General features: G+C 50.0%; 1 protein-coding gene across 2 annotated transcripts in view; it reads left to right on the forward strand.

The window, feature by feature from the left end:
• The window catches only part of ABCC1 (ATP binding cassette subfamily C member 1), a 146,226-nt gene that overhangs the window by 94,465 nt on the left and 26,367 nt on the right, over positions 1–25,394 (forward strand). For both annotated transcript variants that reach the window (XM_043454929.1, XM_043454928.1), the window contains exons 13-19: positions 2,105–2,251; positions 4,172–4,259; positions 6,902–6,977; positions 9,462–9,588; positions 13,988–14,164; positions 16,454–16,621; positions 18,543–18,726. In XM_043454929.1, coding sequence (XP_043310864.1) covers positions 2,105–2,251; positions 4,172–4,259; positions 6,902–6,977; positions 9,462–9,588; positions 13,988–14,164; positions 16,454–16,621; positions 18,543–18,726 — 967 coding nt within the window. The remainder of the gene's footprint in view (positions 1–2,104; positions 2,252–4,171; positions 4,260–6,901; positions 6,978–9,461; positions 9,589–13,987; positions 14,165–16,453; positions 16,622–18,542; positions 18,727–25,394) is intronic.

The raw sequence follows: 25,394 nt of genomic DNA on the forward strand, positions 1-25,394 counted from the left end.
CTCAGGGTCACCTCCCTTGTTAATGTCAGAACCTTCTCTGCTTTCCAGTGCCCTGTTCTTGGTGGTTTGGTTGCTAAGTTGGGTCCGACTCTTGCGAGTCCGTGGACTGCAGCCTGCCGGGCTCCTCTGACCGTGGAATTCTCCAGGCAAGAATACTGGAGTGGGTTGCCATTTCCTTCTCCAGGGAATCTCCCTGACCTAGGAATAGAACCTAGGTCTTCTGCATTACAGGCAGATTCTTTACTGACTGGGACCCGGTTAATAGATTCTTTGGAAAAATAGTCCAAGGACTTTGAACTGAGTCCTGAAACAAGAAATAAAACAGCCGCCATCTACTGTATTTTACTGTTCCCCAGGCATAGGGTTAAGCACTCTTCACTAGTGCCTGGTTCCTTGCTGCCAAAAGCCCTGTGCGTGCTTATCCTGATTTCCCATTTCATAGATGCGAAAACAGAGGCTCCCTTGGAGAGGTGAGGTGACCTTATTGGCCAGGGTCACACAGCTGATAAACAGGCAGAGCTTATGGGTTTAATGTTTAAGATGTACGACCTTCTAATAGGTAGCAAAAGAAATGAGGCAGCTGAGACCCTGAAAATACCCTGAACCTCAGCCACACCAGAATCTTGGCCACACTGGGATCTCTTGATTGCTGGCCATCTGCCCCGAGCTCAAGAATGAGGTCCCAGGCAGTTTATTTTCCCTAAAGCCTTTAATGGCTCTAGGAGCCTGGGCTAATGTGGGGGTGGAGACTTGTACCCATCTGCTGGGTCCAAGGTTTTCCAGATTGCCTCGGTAATATGTGCCGGTGACCTCAGGGGGATGTTGTTAGCCTCGCTAGCAACACCTGGTACTGTGCTGGCGCCATCAGGGGTTAGGGCACAGAGAGACACCTGTTGATCTTTTCCCTCCTAAGCCGTGCAACCCAGCCCTGGATTATTCGGGGTCTTTCCTTTTTCCTGGTGAGGGAGGGCCTACTGTCTCAGACAGCTGAACCCAAATTGCAGTTGCCTGGGAGTTGAAATCCCAAGCCTCCCCACAGGACTTATGGCAAGTCTGATTTTGTAGGGAAGGGAGTAGGCTTCAGAGGACCCTTGGCTGTTTGTTTTTTCTTTTTTTTTTTAAAAAAACCTATGTTGCTTTCCTGGGGGTACTCTGAGCTGGAAGGAGCTTTCAGCAGTGGCATGAATCCTCCATGTCCGCCCCCATTTCACAGATGAGACAGTGGAGGCTGGTGAGAGGAGGTGATTTGCCTGAGGTCTCAGGGCTCCTGTATGCCCAAGGTCATTCTATGCACTGAGGATACAGCCACATACACAAGTCCCTACCTTTGTGAGGTTTGCATTTCAGTGCAGAAGACAGACACTCAATATCTGTAATCTTACAGTGTAAGGTAGTGATAGGTGTTATGAAGAAGAATAGACCAGAATGTAAGGATGATGCTGGAGAAGACTCTTGAGAGTCCCTTGGACAGCAAAGAGATCAAACCTACGCCAGCAAAGAGGTCAATCCTAAGGGAAATCAACCCTGAATACTCATTGGAAGGACTGATGCTGAAGCTCCAGTACTTTGGCCACCTGATGGCAAGAGCCGACTCATTGGAAAAGACTCTGATGCTGGAAAGGGTTGATGGCAGGAGGAGAAGGGGGCAACAGAGGATGAGATCCTTAGGTAGCATCACCGACTCGATGACCGTGAACTTGAGCAAACTCTAGAAGATAGAAAAGGACAGAGGAGCCTAGTGTGCTGCAGTCCACGGGGTCACAACATCAGACACAACCTGGCGACTAAACAATAGCAACAAGGATGGCTGTTGTGGGTTGGGCCTCCTGTCAGAACAGGGAGAGACTGGATGGGAAAGTCGTTCTGGGCAGAGGGCACTGGCTCAGAGGTTTGATCTCACTTGGTGATGTTGAGGGACCCCTTGAATGCCCGTTCAGTGTCCCGTGGAGAACGGTGGTGGGAATGGCCGGGACTTTTGGCTCCTAGCCATTGGTCTATCCAGTTCATTCTCTGGGTGTTTAGTGGGTGCCTGCTGTATGCTAGACTTTGCCTGGGCATGTGTCACAGCTTCTGTGACTGAGATGCTGACCTTGTCTGCTTGCAGGTGGCCCTGTCTACGTTTGCCGTCTACGTGACCGTCGATGAGAACAACATCCTGGATGCCCAGAAGGCCTTCGTGTCCTTGGCCTTGTTCAACATCCTCCGCTTCCCCCTGAATATCCTCCCCATGGTCATCAGCAGCATTGTGCAGGTACAGGCGAGACCGGGGGGTTTCAGGGAAGGGACTCTGGGGAAACAAGGCCAGAGGGCACGAAAGTCCCTTGGTTGCAGCTGCCTCTTGTGTGACTCATCCCACTGTGCTCAGGGCCGGGGGGACAGTGATCGAGGCCCAGACCTTTGTAATTTTTTTGGTCCTGCCCTAAAGAGAGAGAGACGTTTTTATTTATTGACATGCATGCTCAAGTGTATGTGTGTGTGTGTGAGCACGTGCTCAGTCAGTCGTGTCTGACTTTGCGACCCCATGGACTGTAGCCCACCAGGCTCCTCTGTCCATGGGATTCACCAGGCAAGACTACTGGAGTGGGTTGCCATTTCCTTCTCCAGGGGATCTTCCTGACCCAGGGATCGAGCCCGCGCCTCTTGTGTCTCCTGCATTCGCAGGCGGGTTCTTTACCCCTTCGCCACCTGGGATGCCCCAGGTGTATGAAACAAAAGTTATTGTGGCTAGGCTTTCCTGAGCTCTGCAAGATTCTTTCTGAAACACTTGTTCCTCTTCTGTTCTAATCGAGTCTGTGCCACCCTGCCCTGTCGTACCGGGTCCTGTTTCTTACACCTCCGGCTACTTCATGTTGATGTATGACAGAAATCAAACCAATATTGTAATTGAAGCAATTATCTTTCAATTAAGAATAAACAAAATTTTTAAAAAATGCAGCCACTAAATTGGTTTTACAACCCACTCATGGGCTTGGCTCACCATTTAAGAAATTCCAGCTGGACGCCCTAGAAGCCCCCAGCCCGGGCGGTGATTCTAAAGGAGAGGAAGCCACTCAGTCACACTTTTACCATCTGAATCTCCTGCACTTTCCTGCCCACGGCGTTTGTCACACTCTTCTCCCTAATTGTGCACACGCTTCCATGAAAACTGTATCATTAGCCACATTGAGAAATAAGCCTTAAGGTTTCATTGTCCAAGCAAGCCCTGGTCAAGGCTTTTAAAAAATAAGCCAGTAAAACCCCTTCTTATTATGACCCATTTCATGTGTATGCAGAAGTGGCAAGAACGGTATAAGAATGCTGTGTGCCCATCACCCAGATCCAGCATTTTGCTGTGATTACTTCATCTGATCCTGTCTTCTCCCTCCCTTCATTCCTTTCTCTCTCTCTCTCTCTTTCTGCCGAAGAATTTTAAAGCAAATCCCAGATCTCTTGGCATTTCACCCATAAATATTTCAGCATGCATTTCTTCTTACATAAGTAACACCATTATCATACCTAACAAAAGTAACAGTAATCTCTTAAAATAATACTTGTTCCATATTAAAATTTTCTGGATTATCTCTCAGAAATGTCCTTGCCATTGGGCTGTTTGAATCAGGACCTTTGCCTTTTTTTTTTTTTGTTTTTGTTTTTGTTGAACATATGTTCAGTACATGCAGCGTGGTGCTTTGATACATGGACTTGTGGCACTGCTGTTATGACCTTAGTGTCAGGTATACCTCGGTCACCTGTCACGGTTATCATTTGTTTTTTGTGGTGGAAGCCATTCAGTTCGTCTCTTAGCAGCTGTGAAGTTTATCCTACAGTATCCTTGGCCACAACCACTGTGTAGTGCATTCAGCCTCCAGGACACCTTTATCTCCGAGTATCTAGTTTGTCTTAAGCAAGACCATTGCCTTTCGTTGTTTCTCGTCTCTTGTCAGCCTGGACGGTCCCCCGCCCTCCTCTGTAATGGCTGTGGGCTTTTTAAAGGAAAACAAACAAGAACCCAGACCCATTTAATTTTTTTCTTCTGAGGCATCCGCTCGGGGTAGGAAATGCAGAAACTTCAGAAATAAGGGAGGATGTGGGCCCCTCCGCACCCAGGGGAAACCACTATGAGTTAGCCTTGGTCTGTTTTTGCAAAAACGTGTTTAAAAATAACCGCAGCCTGTTGTTGCTCTCCGTGCAGGCAAGCGTCTCCCTGAAGCGCCTGAGGGTCTTCCTGTCGCACGAGGAGCTGGATCCTGACAGCATCCAGCGCCGGCCCATCAAAGACGGTGCGTCCCGGGAGCGTGGATGACCTACAGGCCTTCCCAGGAGGGTGAAAGTGCACCTCTCTCATCTTGCCTTCTGGCAAGAAGCAACCTGGGCGAGGCCCACCCCTCCCCGAGGGCCCCAGCTTCCATTCCATTCTGGGCAAGTGAGCAAGCTGAGGAAGTTGGAGACTCACCGAACCCCATCCCTGTAGCTGTGCCGCCTCAGGCAGGTCACTTCACTGCTCTGAGCCTCGCTTTCCCCAACTGGGCAATGGAAAGGACAGTGCCTTTCTTTTGGTTTTTTCCTTAATTGGGTAGATTTGTTATTCTGTAGCTTATTAATTTATCCTTTCCCAGCGGACCCCTGAGCAGGGATCTCCAGGCACTCAATAAGACATATTCATAGCACTAGTGGTAGTGACCGCTTCCGTTGTAATGTTGTCCTGTCCTAAGGACGTCACCATACTCACCCGTCCATTGCTCACCACAGCTCACGGAGCCCGTCAGCACAATCTGTGTTCTCACCCACGGTTCGGCGTCTCCACACTGAGATTTACTGAGCACCCACTGTGTGTCAGTCATTGTTCTAAGGACTGTCTGTGTTGCCTCATTTTTCTCCTCATGACAGCCCTGTGAGGTCGAGCCCATTAACAATCCCATTTTACAGATGAGGAAAGTGGGGCACAGAGAAGTTAAGTAACTTGCCTGTGCTTCTCCAGCTAGGAAATGGCCACATGGGGTTTGAACCCACACAGTCTGGCTCCCAAGCCCAGTAGATGTGGTCAGAGGAATGATTGTGTGTATGCATGTGAGCGGTACGTCACGTGTACGCACGTGAGCAGTGTAGCATGTGTATACGTGTGAGCGGAGCAGCAGGCATTCAGATGTCCTCAGTGGCGTGTGGAACACCCAGCACAGCACTTGGCAAAGATCAAGGTAGTCGATCCTCCCCGTGTCTGTGAGAGGCGGTCGGCATGGGGGGCCACGTTCCTCAGCCTCAGCACCACCAACATTCGGGTCAGGGTCACTTTGCTGTGGGGACGTCCCGTGCATTGTATTGAGTTGGCCAGAAAGTTCATTTGAGTTTTTCTGCATAACGTTATAAAAAACCCAAACAAACTTTTTGACCACTGCTATAGGCTGCTTGAGCAGCACCCCTAGGTGCCAGTAACACCCATCCCAGGTTCGACAATTGAAAATGTCTCCAGACATTGTGTCCCTGGGGGATCAAAGTCACCCCGAGTTGAGAACCACCACTTCCTGGAACCTCCCTCCCAATTTCCCTGGCCTGTGGTTGTCCAGATTCTGTTGTGTCGAGGATCGAGTTATTTCCACCCCCCATAACACACACATATGTGTACACAGACATGTACACACACACACGTACACATGTTGCAGAATGATGCCGTCTACTCCAGGGTTTGGGGTCAACCAAGGAGGTTTTCAAGCTCCCAAAGTCAGCTCACAGCAAGAGTCACGTTGGAAAACCCCTGGCCCTGGGTCCAGGCCTCAATTGAGGCCTCAGCCCTGATTCCCTGCCCTGAAGGCAGCCCCTTAGGCGCTCAGCCTCTGAGATGTTTATCCACACTCTCTGGGTGCCAGATGGGGGCCCCTAGGCAGCTGCTGGCCAAGTCTTGTAGCCTCTAGCTTGACCGACTCTAGTGGCTTTTCTTAAATTCCTTAAATAGCACCTTCCAGCTTCCTCCTTGTTCACTGTTTCAGGGGAGGGATGGGGGCCGGGCAGGTTAAGTTTGGTTAACCAGTAACTTCCTCTCCTCACAGATTTTGTTGCTTTGGTGGGTGGGGCAATTTATTTCTGCTTTTGACAACTTAGAAACACCCCCGATCTTCTCTTTAGAGAAGGTTTCAAGTTGGCTCATCATTTAAGTAAGAAGTTGTTTGTGCAAGTGAGTGGCATGGAGTAAAAAGAGAATAAAAGGGAATGTTGATGCAGGCAGAGGGGCTAGAAACAGGTAGGTCCGCGTTAGGCAAACTGTCTGGCATGCCTTCCGCTCCCCCGCCACGATTCCCCATTTCCTGTTCCATCCCCGAGTTTGCACAGTTTACAGAGTTGGTGTTGAGGGGAAGACCGACCTGCCCTGACCTGAGCAGGGTGGCTGGAGGAAGGGAGAAATGGGATGCAGGGAGGTGAGTTAGGAGGCTGCCCCGGAATCCGGGAGTTTCAGGGTGGGGACCCCACTTTGAACATTAAAGGAGGGGCCCTGGAGGTCTAATGAGGGCCATGAGTCAGCTTGAGCTCATCACAGGCGACTGCATGCGGGCGCTGCCGACACCCTGTGACCTTAGCTTCTGCTCAACCCACCCCCGCCCCTGTCCATCCCCTAGAGCTGCCGGAAGCTCCTAGGAATGAGTGTGGGAGGCCCCGGGGGTCCCTGGCTCTCCCAGATTGTGCAGCCTCCTATCTTTCAAAGGCAGAGTCCTCTCGTGGTTTCTTTCGGCCCTCTGGGTGGAGGCCGCCTCCAGAGCTGCTGGTTGAAGTTCTTAAGAAACAGTGACTGATGTGATCAGATAATGCCTGGCATGGGTGTCCAGCCTCTGGAGTTGAACTACCTGATAAGGAAAAACAAAAAGTAAGAGCCTGCTGCTCAAGCGCAGGCCATGGCAGCGCCTGCGCCTGACATGTTATCTCTGGTGCCTTCCAGCTGGAGCCACGAACAGCATCACCGTGAAGAACGCCACGTTCACGTGGGCCAGGAATGACCCCCCCACGCTGCACGGGTAAGTGGGATGTGGAGAGAACCACGCGGCTCTGGGCAAACGCAGGTCCGAATTCCAGCCGTGCGCCAGCTCTGTGACCGTGAATGGGTCACTTTGCCTTTCTAAGCATCAGTTCGGCTCGGTCCCTTCGCACCTGCTTGAGCTTCGGGGAGGAGCAGATGACCGTGGGCCTGGCCCAGAGGGTTCCCTCAGACTGTGAGTGACTCGAACCTTGCCCATATAAGCTTAGGCAACAAAGGGAAACTTCTGGTTCACATAACTGCCAGGGTTCACTTTCAGGCTTGGTGTGATCCAGGGACTCAGACAGTGCCTCTCCTTCGTGTCCTTGTTCCCCAGCCATCTGTGCTACTTCCTTGTCAGACGTCCTCTTCCCTCAGGATCCAAATGGCCCCCATCGACTCCAGGTGGCCCTCCTATGTCATCAGGAGACCCACTTGCCTCTTATTGGCCCAGGTTGGGTCACGTGTGTCTGCCTGAGCCAATGGCTGTGCCAGAAGAGACGGCACACACTGATTGGCTGGGTGGGTCGGAAGCTGTGATGGTGGCCGGAAGGCTTGGGTCTGCTGATAGCTTGTCCGCTCACGTGTGATATCAGGCTGGGTTGTTCTCCATCCTCTCCCCCAGCTGCCTCGTTCACCCTTTCCCACCATTTCCATGTCTGGGACACTGCCCACCCCAGTCCTTGTTTTTCTAAGTCACAGCATCCTGGGAATTGACCTGCTTCCCTGGCTACTTGTCAAATGCCTCTAAGTTCTTTCCAACTGCAGGCCTTGCTCCGGGGCTCTCAGACTTCCTTAAGGAGTCCCCCATCACAGGGCCAGACGGGACATTTTTAGGGGCCAGATTTATCCCCCCATACCCCTAAATAGTTGCCCCCTTACTGAGTAGCCAAATTACTGCTGTATTTTATTTGAGGATGTGGGGAGGGGCAGATCAGACTTTCTGGAGAAACGAGTCTGTGTAACACTGCCCTTGATGGGACTGCATGTTTAGGAAGTTCTTCCTTATGTCTAACTTAACTCACGTCCACTTCAACTTTAGCTTTTCTCTTGTCCTGTTTAATAAGTGAGTAGTCTGTGTCTATGCCTCTGTCCCTCTGTCCGTCCTTCCAGCCTCAAAAACCTTCTTGAACATCACCTTCCCTCCCTCATTGAATATCCACACCCCAGCCCCCACCTACCCCAGATTTTTCCATCCAAACCTATAAAATGTTCCCATCTTGCCTGGATGATCACAGGAGCTGCCTCACTGGGCTGACTGTTCTATCCTGGCCCCTTCATCCATTCCCCTCCCAGCATAGAACAAAAGAATAATACTTGTGACCACATAGCAGGTATGAAGAATTGAACAATGGGAGCAAAAGCCATCAGCCTGTCCACCAATATGTTGAAATCATAATAGCAGCGCTTGGAAAATGCAGCCGATGTAGGTGAACCCAAGGAGGCCCTGGACGTGCCTGCCTTCCCCCAGTGGGTGGGATCCCAACCCCACTTTGCTGTCTTCCGTGGAAGGCTAGCCGTGGTCCTATATGGTGTCATAGCCCCTTTTGCCCACAGAGTGTTGAGCCTGTTGTATTGGGTTGGCCTAAACGTGCATCAGGAATTTTCTGTAGCAGTTTATGGAAAACCCCGAACAAACATTTTGGCCAACCCAATACTTCGATTACTGTTATATCCACCAAAGGGCGATATCAGTAGAGACGTGTTTTTGAAACTCTGATTCACATGTGTTAGGCCCTCCTCTCTGGCTTCCAGCTGGGAAGCGTGTCCTCTGAGGCCCCCTCGGGTCTGGACGCCACTCACCCACCTCTTCAGGACTGACCTCCCACTCCCTGCCTCATCTTGTGTCATCAACACGTCTACTCGTGGTCACATCTGTGATTTCACACCCGTGGGCCTTTCCTCAGGCTGTCCCCAGGTGTCTGGGTCATGCTCACCCTTCCTCTAGGTTTTGGGGTGGTCTCTTTGTTGAGCTTCCCCATTAGTTCAGTAGTAAAGAATCCACCTGCAAAGCAGGAGGTGCAGGAGATGTGTATTCGATCCCTGGGTTGGGAAGATCCCCTGGAGGTGGACGTGGCAGCTCACTCCAGTATTCTTAACTGGAGAATCCCATGGACAGAGGAGCCTGGTGGGCTACAGTCCATAGGGTCACAAAGGGTAGGACATGACTGAGCGACTGAGCACACACACCCCCTTCCTTGAGCACCTGCATCACGCCCCCAGGTGAAGTGGATCCCTCTCCACTCAAGCCCCCTTCTCCTATCTCGGTTGCTCCTGTGGGGATCTTTCCTAAGATGCAGCTTGACACAGAAGCCTCTGGGACAGTTCCCTGAACTAATGAGCTAGTTGTAGAAACAGCGGGAGTGATGTCCAGGCCTCAAAGACTCAGGACAACCCTGCCTTCCCTTTCTCCCCACTCAGGGCCTGTTCAGTGTCGGGAAGCCAGGCTCTCCCATCTGAGCCAGGGTGTGTCATGTCGTTTCAGCATCACCTTCTCTGTTCCGGAAGGTTCCCTGGTGGCCGTGGTGGGCCAGGTGGGCTGTGGGAAATCGTCTCTACTCTCAGCGCTCTTGGCCGAGATGGACAAGGTGGAGGGACATGTGACTGTCAAGGTAGGAGATCTGGGTGGGGGCCAGGTAACTCCTGGCCAAGGGGAAGGCCAAAGGGCGATGCGGTGTTTTCTTTTATGACCTTTTATGACCTTGTTAAGCAAGTGGGAACTACTTTTGTTCTCCTTTTCTTCTGTGCCCTCCTAGAAGGCAAGATTGTGGTGTCATCTAGTTCCTACTGTGTCTCAGCACCTAGAATAGTGCCCGGGATGTAGTCGGCACTGGATAAGTATTTAGTAAACACACAAATGCCCCCTGGTCCACCCTCTGCCCTCAACTCCCTCCCCATCGCCGCCCTGCAGTGTGCATCCCGGGGCCTCCTTAAGCATGGCTCTTTCAGGCTTGTTCTTTCTCTTTGTGGTTCTCCTTGTATCTCTTTTGGCAAATGTAACAACACTTAAAATTTTTTATTAATGTCATTGGAATATTTCCTTGGAGAATTCTTTTTAAGGGACTTATTTAAATTCTCAGTGTTTGTTGGATTCTTAATATGGGGCTAAAGGGAGACTGTTTTTACTGCCTTTAAATACAGTGTTTTGAACTAAGTTGCAGAATGTCTTGGGAGAGAGTTTAAGAGGCTGCCTTAGTGAACAGATGTGTCGCGTCAGAATCAGGAGCCTTGTTTGGCATTTAGCTCTGTCTCCCGCCCCCAAGACCCTTCCCTGGGGTTGGGGATATTTTCTTAAAGAGTTTTGTTGATACCAGCATTTCCGGGAGCATGGTCTGCAGCAAATTCATCTTACTGTTTAGGGAATAGAGTTCTGGGCTCAAACAAGCTTGGGAAGTAGTACAGATTCTGATTCCTTCCCTGTTGGACAGTCTGATAAGTCCTGTAGGGAGAAAAAAAAAAAAACCTATTTAACTTTGGTTAATCCTGCGTGTCCCAGACACATTTGCCTGCACCTCTTTGTTGCCTAGACAGCAACTCCTTATGTCTTAAGATTACTGTCTCCTGGAGTCTGCTTCTGGGGGATGCTGGTTTCTGCCATAGTTTTCATTTCAGAGCAAAATCTTTTCTTTGCTGATGATCATATGACCTTGAGCCTAATGTGTATGAGCGAAGTGTATGATAGTTGGGTCCAGACTAATGAGGGTTTCCCAGGTGGCGCTAGTGGTAAAGAACCTGTCTGCCAATGCAGAAGACACAGGAGACAGAGGTTCAATCTCTGGGTCAGGACGATCCCTTGGACCTATTGTTTTAAGAAATGATCTGTCATTACTTTCAAATACATGTTATAAAGTAAGGTTCATAGGCAGCATGAGCTAGGTTAATTGGAAGAAGACTTGGGATCATGGTGGGATCCACGTTGCCTTCTGTTTGATTAGCCCTGGGTTTCCACAATCGCAGCCCTATTGACATTTCATGCCAGATCATTCCCTGCTGTGGAGGCTGTCCTCTGCACTGTAGGGTGTTTATCAGCATCCCTGACCTCTGCCCACGAGATGCCAGAAGCAGTCGCAAGTCATAACAACCAAAAGTGTCTCTTGACATTGTCACATGTGGCCCCCTTGGGGGCAAAATTACCCCCAGTTGAGAACCACTGAATACAGAGATGATGGACCAAAGAGTGAGGGTGTTTGAATATTTGGTTTGATGAGGTGGTAGATTTATTCGTGACTGGTTATTTTGTCTTGGTAAGGGAAGGGCTTCCCTCGTGGCTCTGATGGTAAAGAATCTACCTACAATGTGGGTAGACCCCGGGTTCGATCCCTGGGTCAGGAAAATCCCCCAGAGAAGGGATTGGCAACTCTGTCCAATATTCTTGCCTGGAGAATTCCATGGACAGAGGAGCCTGGCGGGTTACAGTCCATGGGGTCACAAAGAGTCGAACATGACTGAGCAACTAACTACAACAACAGGGACAGTGCGGGAAATGTGTTTAAAATGTTTATTTTGTCTCAGTAGTTTAGTTGGTAGGGCTCATGCATACTGTGGGAATTACCCGTGGGTTCTGCAGTGAGGCTTTGTGAGTCTGGCCAGTTTAAGTTAGGATATTGGAGTCAGCAGTTTGGTTATTTATCTGAGAATGAAGATGAAGAGCTGAGCTCCCTGGGTTTCATTCCCAACCTCATCCTCCTAGCATCCCTTTATTTAACAGTCTTTGAGGACTCCCCTTTGCCCTTTTAGTGAAGCTCATACGCCTCATCCCGGAGAAGGGAGTGGCAACCCACTCCAGTATTCTTGCCTGAAGAATTCCATGGGCAGACGAGGAGCCTTGTGGGCTGCAGACCATGGGGTCGCAAAGAGTCAGACACGACTGAGCTACTGAAGTGATCTGAACTGAACTGAGCAACTAACACACATACACACACACACACACATGTCACTAGGACCACCAGCCCCGTGTGAGTCCCCTCCCACCCCCCAGCTCCTTCCTGCCTGTCTTCCTCTCACATCATGGTCCCATCACACTGGCCTTCCTGTTGCTCAGACTTGCCGAGTTCCTCTTGATTTTGGACACACAGCAGTCAGCGGCAGCCTGCAGCACGTAGCAGTGAGCAGTAACTGGCGGCCAGGTCTTAGTTTGCTGAACTGGGAGTCCTGATGCCTGGACCACAGGAGCCAGCAGTTAGGGCCTGAGTCCCTAGCCTCTTGCCCACTTGGTCAAGAACAAATTCAGGAGAGGAGGCAGAAGGTACGAGTAAAGTAAAAAGGTTGTTGAAAAGAAAAGTGCCTGCAAAAAGGTGCACGGGCAAACTCAGAGAGTCGTGCTTTTCGGAAGTTTAAATCCTTTATAAGGGGGCAGTTTTCCAGGTCTTTGTCTTCCCTGAGGTGTGCACACCTTAGCAGAGATGAATCTCAAAGTGAAGGCTTCTGGGAGGAGTAAGACTCATTATCCTCTGACTTTTGACCCTAAGGAGCCTTCCCATGCAGGTGTAGCGTCTCCTTTGTTCCAGAAAAAGGAGGGGAGTGGAGATCCCTTAATCCTTTACCCAGACAGGATTTTGCCCTTCTATGTCCTGGCCATGACTATTATCTTAAGGATATTTACAAGACAAAGACTGACTACTTACGCTGTTTCTGTTGTTCCATTTTGGAGGGCAAATAGAAGGCTGACTGTAAATGCCTTAACTGGAGCCCACCTCTCTCTTGTCTCAGGAAATGCAAAGAGGAGACTAGTTGTAAGTATCCAACCTGAAGCCCACTTCTTCATCCCCCATGAAATGCAGGCAGAGGCCACGTGTAGATGTCTTAACCTGGAGCCTGTCTGTCCCCTGCCTCCCTCTCACGCAGTTCCTCAGACTGAAATGCTCTTTCCTCTTCTCTTTATCAGACCAGCTTATTTTCACCTATCAGTCCTTGTTTAAGAATTTTTTTTTCAGTTACCGAAATACATGAAACAAATGCTCTCCTCATAGTCTTTGTTCTTATGCCATTCTGACACCTTGCATTATGTGGAAAAACACAGCAACTTTAGAAATCGACAGTTATTATACAGATGTCTTTGCTTAAATTTCATCAAGGAAATCTCAAGGGCTCTTTTAAGGTTGTCCCAAACTAAGTTTCCCTTTAAAAAAAATTTTTTTTAAGTGGATTATAGTTGATTTACACTGCTGTGTTTCTGGTGTACAGTGAAGTCATTCAGATAAATGTGTATATATATTCTTTTTCAGATTCTTTTCCAGTATAGGTTAAGTCTTCCTTTTAAAGGACTTTTTTGAAAGTCTCGTATTTTTCTCTCTTAGCCTGTACCAGAACAATAATCAAATAATTTTTTTTTTAATTCAGGTACTTCCCGTTCTTGGGAACCAGGAGGTTTTTATTGCTGTTTATTTTAAAATTCATTTTATTTTAAATATTTTAAAAAATTTCTTAAGTTGAAATATAGATGATGTGGGGGCTTCCAGGTGGTGCTAATGGTAAAGAAGCTGCCTGCCAATGCAGGAGACATAAGAGACCTGGGTTCGATCCCTGGGTTGGGAAGATCCCCTGGAGGGGGGCATGGCAACCCACTCCATTATTCTTGCCTGGAGAATCCCATGGACAGAGGAGCCTGGTGGGCTGCGGTCCATACAGTTGCAGAGTGTCAGACATGACTGAGGCGACTTAGCACGTAGACGACGTACAGTATTTTATAAGATGCCGATGTGCAGTGTAGGAGAGCTAGGGGTTTTGTTTGATGGTATTCAGTGACTAGTTACTAAATACATAACTGTTATCTCATTAACGAGGATTTCAACTCTCAAACTCTCACTGTTGGAGCCAGTGACTAACCTAGAATGGACTCTGATCCCAGCCCTGGTGTCTGTAGTCCTTTGGGACTTGGTTTCCCTCTTGTTGAAACCATAGATGTGGTGAAGGTATCTTGTGAAGTAAGGCCTTCCTGGACAGAGGGTAGGCCGGCTGCTATCTTGTTAACCAAGTCTGTCTGTCCTGCCGCCTTCCTTGTTTGCCACCTAGGGCTCAGTGGCGTACGTCCCCCAGCAGGCCTGGATTCAGAACGTTTCTCTCCGAGAAAACATCCTTTTTGGACGCCAGCTACAGGAACGGTATTATAAGGCTGTGATAGAAGCCTGCGCCCTCCTCCCAGACCTGGAAATCCTGCCCAGTGGGGACCGGACGGAGATTGGTGAGAAGGTCAGTAGACTTCAGCATGGCCCCTGTATCAGTCAGCTATTGCTGTGTAACAAACAAGCACAAAAACCTCAGTGGCTTATGATGTTAAACACTTTGCAACTTATGGGTGGGTCAACCATGACTGGGTGACCCAGGCTGGGCTCAGCTGGGTGGCTCTGGTCCACATTGCAGGCCAACTAAGCCCAGTTCCAGGCTGTGGGTTGGCACAGGTCTCCCCGTGTGGCTACTTCCTAGGGCCTGGGTGAGGGGACAGCAGTTCCCCAGGGGGAGGCTTTTTCAATGGCAGCAGCAGAAGCCCAAGAGAACAACAACAAAAATGTCATGTCTTTTAAAGCACACCATCCTCTCTACCCATAAAGCAAATCACTTGGTTGAACCCAAAGACAAAGGACCAGGAAATGCATGTTACTTTTGCAGCCTTGTGACTAAAAAGTCGCATGACCATTGGCACTATACAGGGAATAGGGGTGTCAGTGGTTCAAATGTCACAACCCTTTTCAAAACAATGATAATGCTAAAAATAATAATACAACAGCTAACTCTTACGGAGTAATCACTCTGTGCCAGGCACAGTGCTAAACACTTTATACACATCTGTCCTTTCAGCAAGCCCAAGAGATGGGATTTACTGTTAACCCTGTGTAATGGCAGAGGAAAAGGAGGAACAGAAAGGCCAGATGACTCCCAGAGCCCCTTCCCATCTCAGGGCCTTTGCACATGCTTTCCCCTCTGCCTGGCTGGCCTGCTCGATTGCCCCCTGGTGGCTAAGTGGTGTGCACATGGGAAGTGCAAACGATCTGGAGCCTACTAAAGAGTTTTCTCGTCCTTATTTTCAGTTATTAATACAAGCCAGTGGTTCCACCAACTTTCCTACTTTGTGAGCCATTTTTTTTTTATTTGAGTGAAATCTGCAGTTCCTTGGAAAGAAAAAAAACAAATTATTAGGGCTTTTGGGGTTTTCAAGTGGCAAAGAATCCTGAGTGAGAACTGAATTTACAGGCACTGGGTAGAATCCAAGAGCCGGAATGTGGTGGGGCTCAGGAAGGGACTGGTTCCTCCTCTGAATTTCATCTCTGCTTTTCTGCGGAGCTTTGTTGTTTTTTTTTCAAAAATGTATGTATCTGCCACTTGGAGATTCCTCACTCTGCCTGTTTAGGTCCCAGTAACCAGTGTGTTTACTGGGACTTCCCTGGTGGCTCAGACGGTAAAGCGTCTGCAATGCGGGAGACCTGGCTTTAATCCCTGGGTTGGGAAGATCTCCTGGAGAAGGAAATGGCAACCCACCCCAGTATTCTTGCCTGGAAAATCCCATGGACAGAGGAACCTGGTAGACTACAGTCCATGGGGTCGCAAAGAGTCAGACACGACTGAGCGGCTTCACTTCACTTCAACCAATGTGGGGTCTTTCCAGGTGGCACTAGTGGAGATGTAAGAGATGCTGGTTTGACCCGTGGGTTGGGAAAATCCCCTAGAGGAGGGCATGGCAGCCCACTCCAGTGTTCTTGCCTGGAGAATCTCATGGACAGAGGAGCCTGGTGGGCTACGGTCCATAGGGCTGCACAGAGTTGGACATGACTGAAGTGACTTACCAGGCACACATGCACCCAGTTTTGGAGGGAGAGGATGTGATTGGCTTAGTTTGGGTCTGATGTCTGCCTGGGGCCAAAAAGCTGTAAACTAAAGGAACTCTCAAAATGAACGTGGCTGCCAGGACCCTGTCTCAGAGTGGGGGGAAGGTGGGCATCTCTTGGGAGGGGCTGGGGGGGTTAGCCCAGCGGGTGTCCACTGACTCCAGCCAGATATGCAAGTGATGCTGGCTTATCTGCTGCAGGAGGGCCGTGTGGTCCTTGTGCCCTGGTTCAGATTAGGAAACAGTGCCCTTCCTGCTGGCCAGCGGGGCGCAGGCTGGATTGCAGCACCCCTGGGGCACAGCCTGCCTTGCCCGTGCGGCTTCACCAGTGAGTGAAGGCCCAAGATCACCAGCCTTCCTGTAGCTGGCCTCGCCTTCCTGGTGCCGCTGGCCTCGCCTTCCTGACCCTGCCCTGCTCAGCGGCACCCAGCGGCTCGGATTTTGTCTTTGCTGGTTTCACAGTGGAGGCTGAACCTGGAGCCGGGACTTGAACTCACGTTGGCGCAGGCGTGATCTCGCTGTTACCACTGCTGCTTCCGCGGGAAGTGGGCGCAGCTCTGCAGGGCCTCCAGCGAGGGTTGCTGCATGGTGACCCGGTGCACCCCTCTGCTTGTCTCGGCTTCCCAGGAGGCCCACCCTTCTGCCGTGTTTCTCCGCAGGGTGTGAATCTGTCCGGGGGCCAGAAGCAGCGCGTGAGCCTGGCCCGGGCCGTGTACTGCGACTCCGACGTCTACCTCCTCGACGATCCCCTCTCGGCCGTGGACGCCCACGTGGGCAAGCACATCTTTGAAAACGTGGTTGGCCCCAAGGGGCTCCTTAAGAACAAGGTACCTGCTGCGGGCGCGGCTTGGGGGCTGGTCCCCGCTTCTTGGTCAGGCCATGGTGTGTCCCCTTTGGGACCCCTTCGCTTGACTGGACAGGAGATCATATTTTCGAATCCATCCCTTGGCGGCCTTCCGGGGACAGCCTTCTTGTTCTCATTGCCTCCGCTAGGCAGAAAGAAGCCTTTCTTTCTGCTTGAACAATAGGGGTGGTGTCGCCGAGGGAAGTCCACCCCCACCCCACCACCACCATCATCCCCTGTCCCCAAGGAGCCGGCTCTCCTTTCCCTGCTGAAGTGGCCGTGGGCTGAGGGACAGAGGTTTGAGCAGGAAAACGGCCACCACACCTTAACATGACAGGAAATGGTTCCTTTCCTCTTTTATTCTTTTTGAAATTTGTTTGTTTAGGGGAGTTACAGAGGCTCTTCTTCCGCCTCTCCCATTAAAAAAGAAGACATGCCCATGGGAAAAAATGTAGCAAATTCAGAAAACCACGAAGGAGAAAAACAATTATGCATCATCCCACCGCTTAGAGATTTTTGTATTTCTTTCAAGTCTTTTTGTTGTGTATATAAGCTTTTTTTCTTTGTTATTTTTGGCTGCACTGGGTCTTCCTTGTTGCCCACAGACTTTCTTTAGTTGTTGGGGAGGGCGTGGAGCTGGCTGGCTAACTGTCTAGTTTCCATCTGCCTGCTTCTCATTGTGGTGGCTGCTCTTGTGGAACACAGACTCTAGGGTGCAAGAGTTCATTAGTGGCTTAGGGACTTAGTTGCTCCTCGCATGTGGGAACTTCCCAGACCAGGAATCAAACCCATGTCCCCTGTTCTGGCATCCACCGATGCTTAACCACTGGGCCACCGGGGAAGTTCTATATAAGCTTTTTAATAGGATTATCACATCATGCATATATATATGTATATATATAATAAACATCATGCCACTTAATCTGTAGTAAGCATTCCCCTTCACCCCATAAGAATTCTGTTTAATTTTTAAATGTTAAAAACCTGTTTTGGTTGTGAAAGAAATACGTGCCCATAGTAACAAAACCAGAGAGTATATATAAAGTTTATAAAAGACAGTTCTTCCTCATCCTGCAGCCCTAGCTGCTCTCGAAAGCTGGGGCCAGCGAATCCAGCCCGCAGGAGCCTGTTTTGTAGGCAGCTCACCAGCCAAGAATGGTCTTTACATTTTTAAGTGGTTGGAAAAAAATTCTGAAGACAAATATTTTGTGACATAGGAAAATTGTATTAAAGTTACATATCCGCTTCCATAAATAAAGCTTTATTGGATCATGGCCAGCCCATCTGTTTATGTCTTGTGTATGACCAGAGGGCCCATAAAGCTGAAAATGTTTACCATTTGGCTGTTTAAGAAAAAGTTTGCCAACTTGTGTAAACGGTTTGATGCACATCCTCCCAGACTTTCAGTTAGATAAAATAGATACCCATGTACAAACGCGGTAGTCTTTTAGGGGTGGGGAAATTTGAAAAAACTTAATTCACAGCATGCACATTTTTTTGTAGGAGTGTCATTCTTTTATTCATCTACACATGGATGGTTCCTTCCCTGCATCTCCTCCAGATTTTTGTTCAAAAACAACTTCCCCCATCACCCTTATTAAAATTGCAACCCCCCACCTCCCCATCTCAGTATCCTCACCCCTTTGCTTCCACGTGCTCACAATACAGCACACAGCATTTTACTCATATCGGTCGGGACCCTAGAATCTGGAGCAAGGATCGTTGTTTTCCCTCACTCCTGCCCGCCCCCCCCGCCCCCCCCACCCCCAGATCTCGGCCTGCAGATTGCAATGCTTCTGTGTGCCTACATCCCAGGCGCATGTACAGGTGTGGGGCGGGGGGTGGGGACAAAATTCCCTCTTTCGCGCATGCGCTAATGTGGCTGTTCTCCGCCCTCCCTGCAGACGCGGCTCCTGGTCACGCACGGCATCAGCTACCTGCCCCAGATGGACTTCATCATCGTCATGAGTGGCGGCAAGATCTCTGAGATGGGCTCCTACCAGGAGCTGCTGGCTCGGGACGGCGCCTTCGCCGAGTTCCTGCGCACCTACGCCAGCGCCGAGCAGGAGCAGGGGCAGGCCGACGACGGTAGGGTTGCGCGGGCCTTGAGTGAGGGTGGTGCCCGGTCGGCCCCAGGTCTCCCCTGAAAGTTCCCCCCAGCCGCCCTGGAAGCTCAGGAGGGCATCAGGTGGGGGGCTGAGCCAGGCCCTCTCAGGAACCATCTGGAAGGACTTTCAGGACTGAATTGACAGGGAGTCCCAATACTTTAGAGAGCCGGGTCCGCAGAACTGAACACAAGTCCCAGTCCTTTCAGGCAGTATATCTCTGGGCCTGTGGAGTTGCGGGGGTTTCATGGCGAAAATGGAGGTGGTGATAATTACAGGCCTCCTGGCTCCCAAGAGGCTGAGAAGCCAGTGGCAGGTTCACCATGTTGGTCAGTTGCTCAGTCGTAGCCGACTCCTTGCCACCCTGTGGACTGCAGCACCCCGGGCTTCCCTGTCCCTTGCTGTCTCCCGGAGTGTGCTCACTTTCATGCCCACTGAGGCGGTGACACGGGTCGTGAGGTCACACCTGGTGGCTGAGCCTGCAGGTTGGAGGTTGGCAGGACCTGAGTTCCAGTCTCAGCTGCTGCTCTTTCCAGCTGTGTGATGTCTGGCCATTCCTGATGAAGCAGTGAAGCAACAGACCCGACCTTCTGGCGCCTGAATGTGCTAGATTACTGGGGCCTTTGGCACGGTGCCAGTGACAGCTGCTGCTATTACTTTTCTAGGGAAGAGTGCTCCCCGATACCCCACGCATGTGGCATCTGCCAGGTCCAGGTAGACCTGCCCACTTCCCAGCCACCACACCCGCTCTGTCCTCCTGAGAGCATGCCCTGAATTCTGGGCTGGGGCCTCACCCTGTCTTTATTTGAGGCGTCTAAGAATCCTGTTCTCTCTTTTATGTGTATGCATGTTAGTCACTCGGTCGTGCCTGACTTTGCAAGCTCATGGACTGTAGCCCACCAGGCTCCTCTATCATGGGATTCTCCAGGCAAGAATACTAGAGTGGGTTGCCATTTCCTACTCCAGGGGATTATTCCTATCCAGGGATTGAACCCACGTCTCCTGTATTGCAGGCAGTTTCTTTACTGATTGAGCCACCAGGGAAGCCCCATTCTTTCCTTTAGTTGGTTTGAAATTCGGGGAATTGGTCGCAGCCTCTGTGGGCTGCCCTGTGTTTTTGTCAGATGGGCACCTGGAACGGATCCTCTGCTGGTGCTCCCCCCCTCCCCATCCCCCCACCAGGAGCCTTGACCTGCCTTACCACGGAGGGGAAAGAAGTCATCTGATGCCTTTTCTGCTTTGGTTTCAGCTGTTGCTAAAAAGAGTGGAACCAAAGCGAGATCGCCTGTCCTGCTGTGATCTCCCTCTTCCAGGAACTAATTACAGACTCCCTGGGCCCCGGGGCGTGTTCGTTACATGCTCAGTCCCCAGGCAGCTCTCAGATAGGCTGCCCCCGCCCCCGCCCCGAGTTGGGGCTGCAGTTCGCCCGGTTGCACAACTCTCATGGGCAGAGTTGTCATCAGGGTGTCTGTGATGTGAAGACACACACATCAGTGAGTGATTGTTGACTGCTTACCAGGGCTTCTGTCCCCGACAGGGGTCATCTCGTTGGCTCACTCACTCCTCCTCACAGCTTCTCATGGAGGAGGGAAGATGGTGGTGCCCAGTCCACTGGTGAGGAAACTGAGACTTAAAAGAAGCTCGTCCCGGGATTTCCCTGGCGCTCCAGTGGTTAGGACTCTGTGTTTCCACTGCAGGGGGCTCAGGTTCAGTCCCTGATAGGGAAACTAAGATCCCACTTGTCAAATGGTGTGGCTAAAAGTTAAAAAAAAAGGGGGGGGGGTCTTGTCCCTCATGTGCCAGGGGCAGGCGGGTCCCTGTCTCTGTGAATGCGGCTGAGCACTAAGACAGCTATTTACCATTCACTGATTTAGTCATTCAGTTGGGTTCACTGGGCACTCAGCTGTGTGTTACGCACTTGCGTTGTTCTCCTAGGGCTCCTGTAACGAGAGTCCCACTAGCTTGAACAGTGGGAGTGTGTTGTCTCCCAGTTCTGGAGGCTGGACGTCTGAGATCAAGGTGGCAGCCTTCTTCTGAGGGCCGGGGGGTCCCATGCCTGTCCCCCGGCGTCTCGTGGTTTGCTGGCACTCTGGCACTCCTTGGCTTGCAGGAGCATAAGCCAGCTCTGTCTTCGTCTTCACGCGGTGTTCTTCTTGTGTGTGTCTGTCTCCAGATCTCCCCTTCTTATGAGGCGCCAGTTATATAGGATTAGGGTCCGTGCTCAGGAGCTCATGTGGACACTTAAATCCACAGAGACCACGGCTCCACATGCGGTCACATTCCTAGGTACTGGAGGTCAGAACTTCAACGTATGAATTTAGTTGGTGGGGGATGTAGTTTAGACCTTAAACTAGTAGCGTTCTAGATTTGGGGGAGACAGAAGTGGGCAAGATCCAGGCAAGTCCTGCCCTCACGGAGCTCAGAGTCTGGCGGGAGAGAAGGCAGTCAGCCAGTGGAAATGGTTTTGTGCAGCATTAAGTGCTGTGAGGAGAGCATGTCGGGTATTGGGCTGGAGAGTTTGGGGGTTCAGGCCCTGCAGGCAGCGTGGTCAGGGTTCCCTCTGTGGGAGCAGCGTTCTGACACGGGTAACGGCACAGGCCTCAGCCTGGCATGAGCTCAGTCTGTTCAAGGAACAGGGAAGAGGCCAGTGTGGCCACACCTTGGTGGGCAAGGGCTGAGGGTGGGAGACGGGGCTGGCGAGGGGGTTACCCGTCCGGGTCTTTCAGCATGAGGAGTTTGGGGTTTGTTCTCAGTGCAGCTGGGAAGCCGATGATTGTCAGAGAGGGGAGGGCCCACAGCGAGAATGCATAGTTTCATTCCTCTGCCGAGAGTTTGCTGGATCCTTGTGGTTTGAGGTTTTTCCCTTTTTTTTTTTTTAATGTGAGCCGTTTTTCTAAAGTCTTGATTGAATTTGTTACAGTGTTGCTTCTGTTTCCTGTTTTGGTTTTTTGGCCCCAAGGCATGTGGGATCTTGGCTCCCAAGCAGGGATCGAACCTGTGCCCCTAGCATTAGAAGGCAAAGTGTTAACCACTGGACCACCAGAAAAGTCCCCCTAGTGGTTTTTAATAAGTCCTTTATTGAGATATAATTCACACATCATATGATTCAGTGAGTTTTAAAAATACTCCAATATTTGATTTGTGCAGCCATCACCAAGATGAATTTCAGAACAGTCTCACCCCCTTGAGGAAGCCTCACATCCATTGGCAGTCATTCCCCATTTCCTCCCCGCCCTCCAAGTCCTAGGCAACCAGTTAATCTGCTTTTTTTTTCCTTCTGATTTTTGAGTTGTAATTTCTTCTGATTTGTAATTTACAAAGAGCACTGTGTAAGTCTGAGGCATGTGATTTGACTTAGTACATCCTGAAATGTGACCACAATAAGTTTAGTGTACATCTATCATTTCATATAGATGCAAAAGTAAAGAAATAGAAAAAGAATTTTTTTTTTCCTGTGATGAGAGCTCTTAGTAATTACTAAGCAGTTTTGGTTATATTAATCATGTACATTATATTTCTAGCAATTATTTATTTTATAATTGGCAGTTAGTGCCTCTTGACTACCTTCATCCGATTCTTGCTCCCCCCACCATCTCTGGTGACTACACACCTGATCTTTGTTTCTATTTTGTTTTTAAAGCATAATTTACCTGCAACACTGTGTTAGCTCCTGGTGCACGGTATAGTGATTTGATATTTCTATATGTCACAGTGATCACCACACAAATCTACTTTCTGTATAGATTTGTCTTACTCTGACCATTTCTGTATGAACAGAATCCTTTTGTGACTGGCTTCTCTCACTTAGCATGATGTTTCCAAGATCCGTCTGTGGAGGCTTGCAGCAGCACTTCATTTCTTCTGACTGTTGAATCATATTCCATTGTGTAGACACACCACATTTTATTTATCCATTCATCAGCTCATGAGCATTCGAGCTGTCAGTTTTGGACTATTACGAATAATGCTGCCGCGAACCCTAGAGGTTTTAAAAGAAAACTATTTTCTTTTGCCAGTGTGAGATAGCCGACTCTCCCTCTTAGCATTTAAACTCCCTGGCGAATGAGTTTCCACATGTCTATGCTCCTGTGGTCGGAAAGTTCTGCTGTAGGTCTAACCAGCTCTCGTCTTGCTACAGAGTCTTCTTTCTCGGATTGTCTCTCAGCCCAAGTCAAGCCAAGGTCACACGAAACATGGTGGCCATTTTGAGATAACTATGTTTCCCCCACCTGCTTGGTGGGCTACATTTAGGCAAAAAGAACCCTCCGTGGATTTATCTCAACTTTTTTCCCCAGAACGAATTCTCTTTCTTCTCCCTGTTCTATCCAGGTGAGCAGGGACCGTCCTTACACGCTGTTGGCCACAGAAGGGATTTTTTTTCCCCTTCTCTTCATCCCCAGCCACACGCATATCCAAAGCAGATTATGCAGAACATGGGTTGCTGCCAATTAAAAAATTTTTTGTGTGTGCACGTCAGCACTTAATTTGGTGGTAAAATTACCACCCGGTGCCCTTGCACCGCTCTGAGGTCATTTCCCCAGTTTAGCCACTCAGCCCCCTGCTGGGCAGGTCACAAAGCTCCTCTGACTGTGGGTCTAAAATCAAACTTGCTGTCCTCCCCCCCCCCCTCTTTTTGCCTCTCTGGAGGGACCCTGACGATAAGGTTTGGCATCAGGGTCCAGCCTCGCTCGCTCAGCTGTAGCCAGTGCCAGTGACCTTGGATTTGTCTGAAACACATTTTTGGCTCCTTCTAAAGGGAAAGTTTTGTTTCCGTGTTGGATTAATCACATCTTTTGCAGGACACCCAGGCTGGAGGGCGTGTGTTTGGTTTGGGGGAATTCTGTCTGCCTCAGATGGAGAACGGGAGCTAGGCTTGGAGTGGTGGGGGGCGACTGACTTCCTCCCTAGGAATATGCCTTATCCTGTTTCTAGGAGACTTTTTGTTTGTTGGCAAAGAGATTGACAAAGTGGTTCATTAACCTTTGTACCTGGAAGGTATAGAACATTTTTATTTACTCTGGTGACTCTTAGGAACCTAAAACCTAGAATGGCAGTTTTCAAACAGAACATTTGTGCCTCCCGGGGACACTTGGCAATGTCTGCAGGCGTGTTTGGTCGTCACAACAAGGGAGGGGGGTACCCCTGGCATCTTGTCAGGAGAGACCAAGGATGCTGCTAAACACTCTGCCATGCACAGGGTAGCCCCCTCCACCCTGCCCTCCCCCCCAGCAGAGAATCACCCCCCCACGATGTCAGTGGTGCCGAGGGTGTGGAAGCCACTCTGCTTTGACTTCTCTCTGCCCACGTTCCATCCTTGTTATCTTGGGGAGAAAGACCTTGACTCCAGTGACGTGACCACTTTTCGAAACCTTATTCCAGTCTTACTCTTTCAACCTCGTCACTCAGTCTTTCCCCCCCTTTTCCAGATTTTTGCTGAACTTTTTTTTAACCTGATTATAAAATCAATATGTGCCGCTTGTAGACCATGGCAAATGGTAGAAAAGCTCCAAGAACCAGCAAAAGAACATCCTTCAGCTCTCCCACCACCACGAGGGGAGCTGCCCTGCCATTTGGCCTGTTTCCCACCTGTCTTTCTGATTTAGGACCTTTTTCCTAGGGTGCGTTTTCACCGCCGGTTTTCCTGTCCCTCTTTTTTGTTTCTTAACACCAGGTCCCAGGTGCCTCCCCTTGCTGCAAAAGTCAGGCATAAGCACCGAAAGCCGCTGGAGAGCTGGTCAGACAGACAGCACATTCCTCCCCTCTGTCCTCAGGGTCCGTGTTTCTTCCCCTTTTGAGTCTGAAGAACTTGCAGGGCCGAGGCGGGAGGCTCGGGCCGGGTGATGTAGCTGGTCGATTCCGTTTTTGGTCAAAAACCAGGCGTTGACTGTAATGCAGTGACTTGAATTCTTCCCTCAAGGGGGAAGCTTGCCTGCTGGCCCTTGCCCAGGCAGAGTTCCAGCACCTTCTTGAGAATAAACAGTGAGGCTGAGAGGTGCCAGCCTTGAGGATGAGCGGCCGGCCGAACACATGGCCTGGGCAGTGCTTGTGTGGTTCAAGGGCCGGGAGATGCCTGGTTACCAGCATCACAGCCCCATCCCTGGTGCTCAGAAGCCCTCAAGGGAGAGCCATTGGGTTATAAGTCTTATGTCTTTGCTTCTGAATTATTTTACAAGATCCTCCCTCTCCCAACTCCCCCACCCCCGCATCATTCATATTTTCTCCTTACCTGGTTGTTTCTCTGTATCATTTAACACTGCCTCATGGTAAATTCTGAATCTACTACTTTATTATCTCTTTCTCTCCCTTGGAATTCAAGCTCCGTGAGGGCTTTTGGTCACCTCTGTGTCCCCAAGACTGAGAACAGTGCCTGGCACATCATAGATACTCAGGAAATGTGTTAAATAAGTGAATGAATGAGTTACATCTTTATCATTTAAGGCATGTCCTGCGTAATGGTTGGACATTAACACAGCTGTGTATATTCCCCAGATTGGGAACAACTGTGAGCTGATTTTACACATTTCTCTCAGGGCTGGTTTAGAAACCAGCTTTGTGGATTTGGGCTATGACACGGCATCACTGTGTCTGATACGGTGCCTCTTCCGGCATTGGAAGGTCGTCTCTGCTTGTTCATGTGGTCATTGATTTGTT

This window comes from Cervus canadensis, chromosome 32, assembly GCF_019320065.1.
Source record: "Cervus canadensis isolate Bull #8, Minnesota chromosome 32, ASM1932006v1, whole genome shotgun sequence".
Classification (NCBI taxonomy): Eukaryota; Metazoa; Chordata; class Mammalia; order Artiodactyla; family Cervidae; genus Cervus; species Cervus canadensis.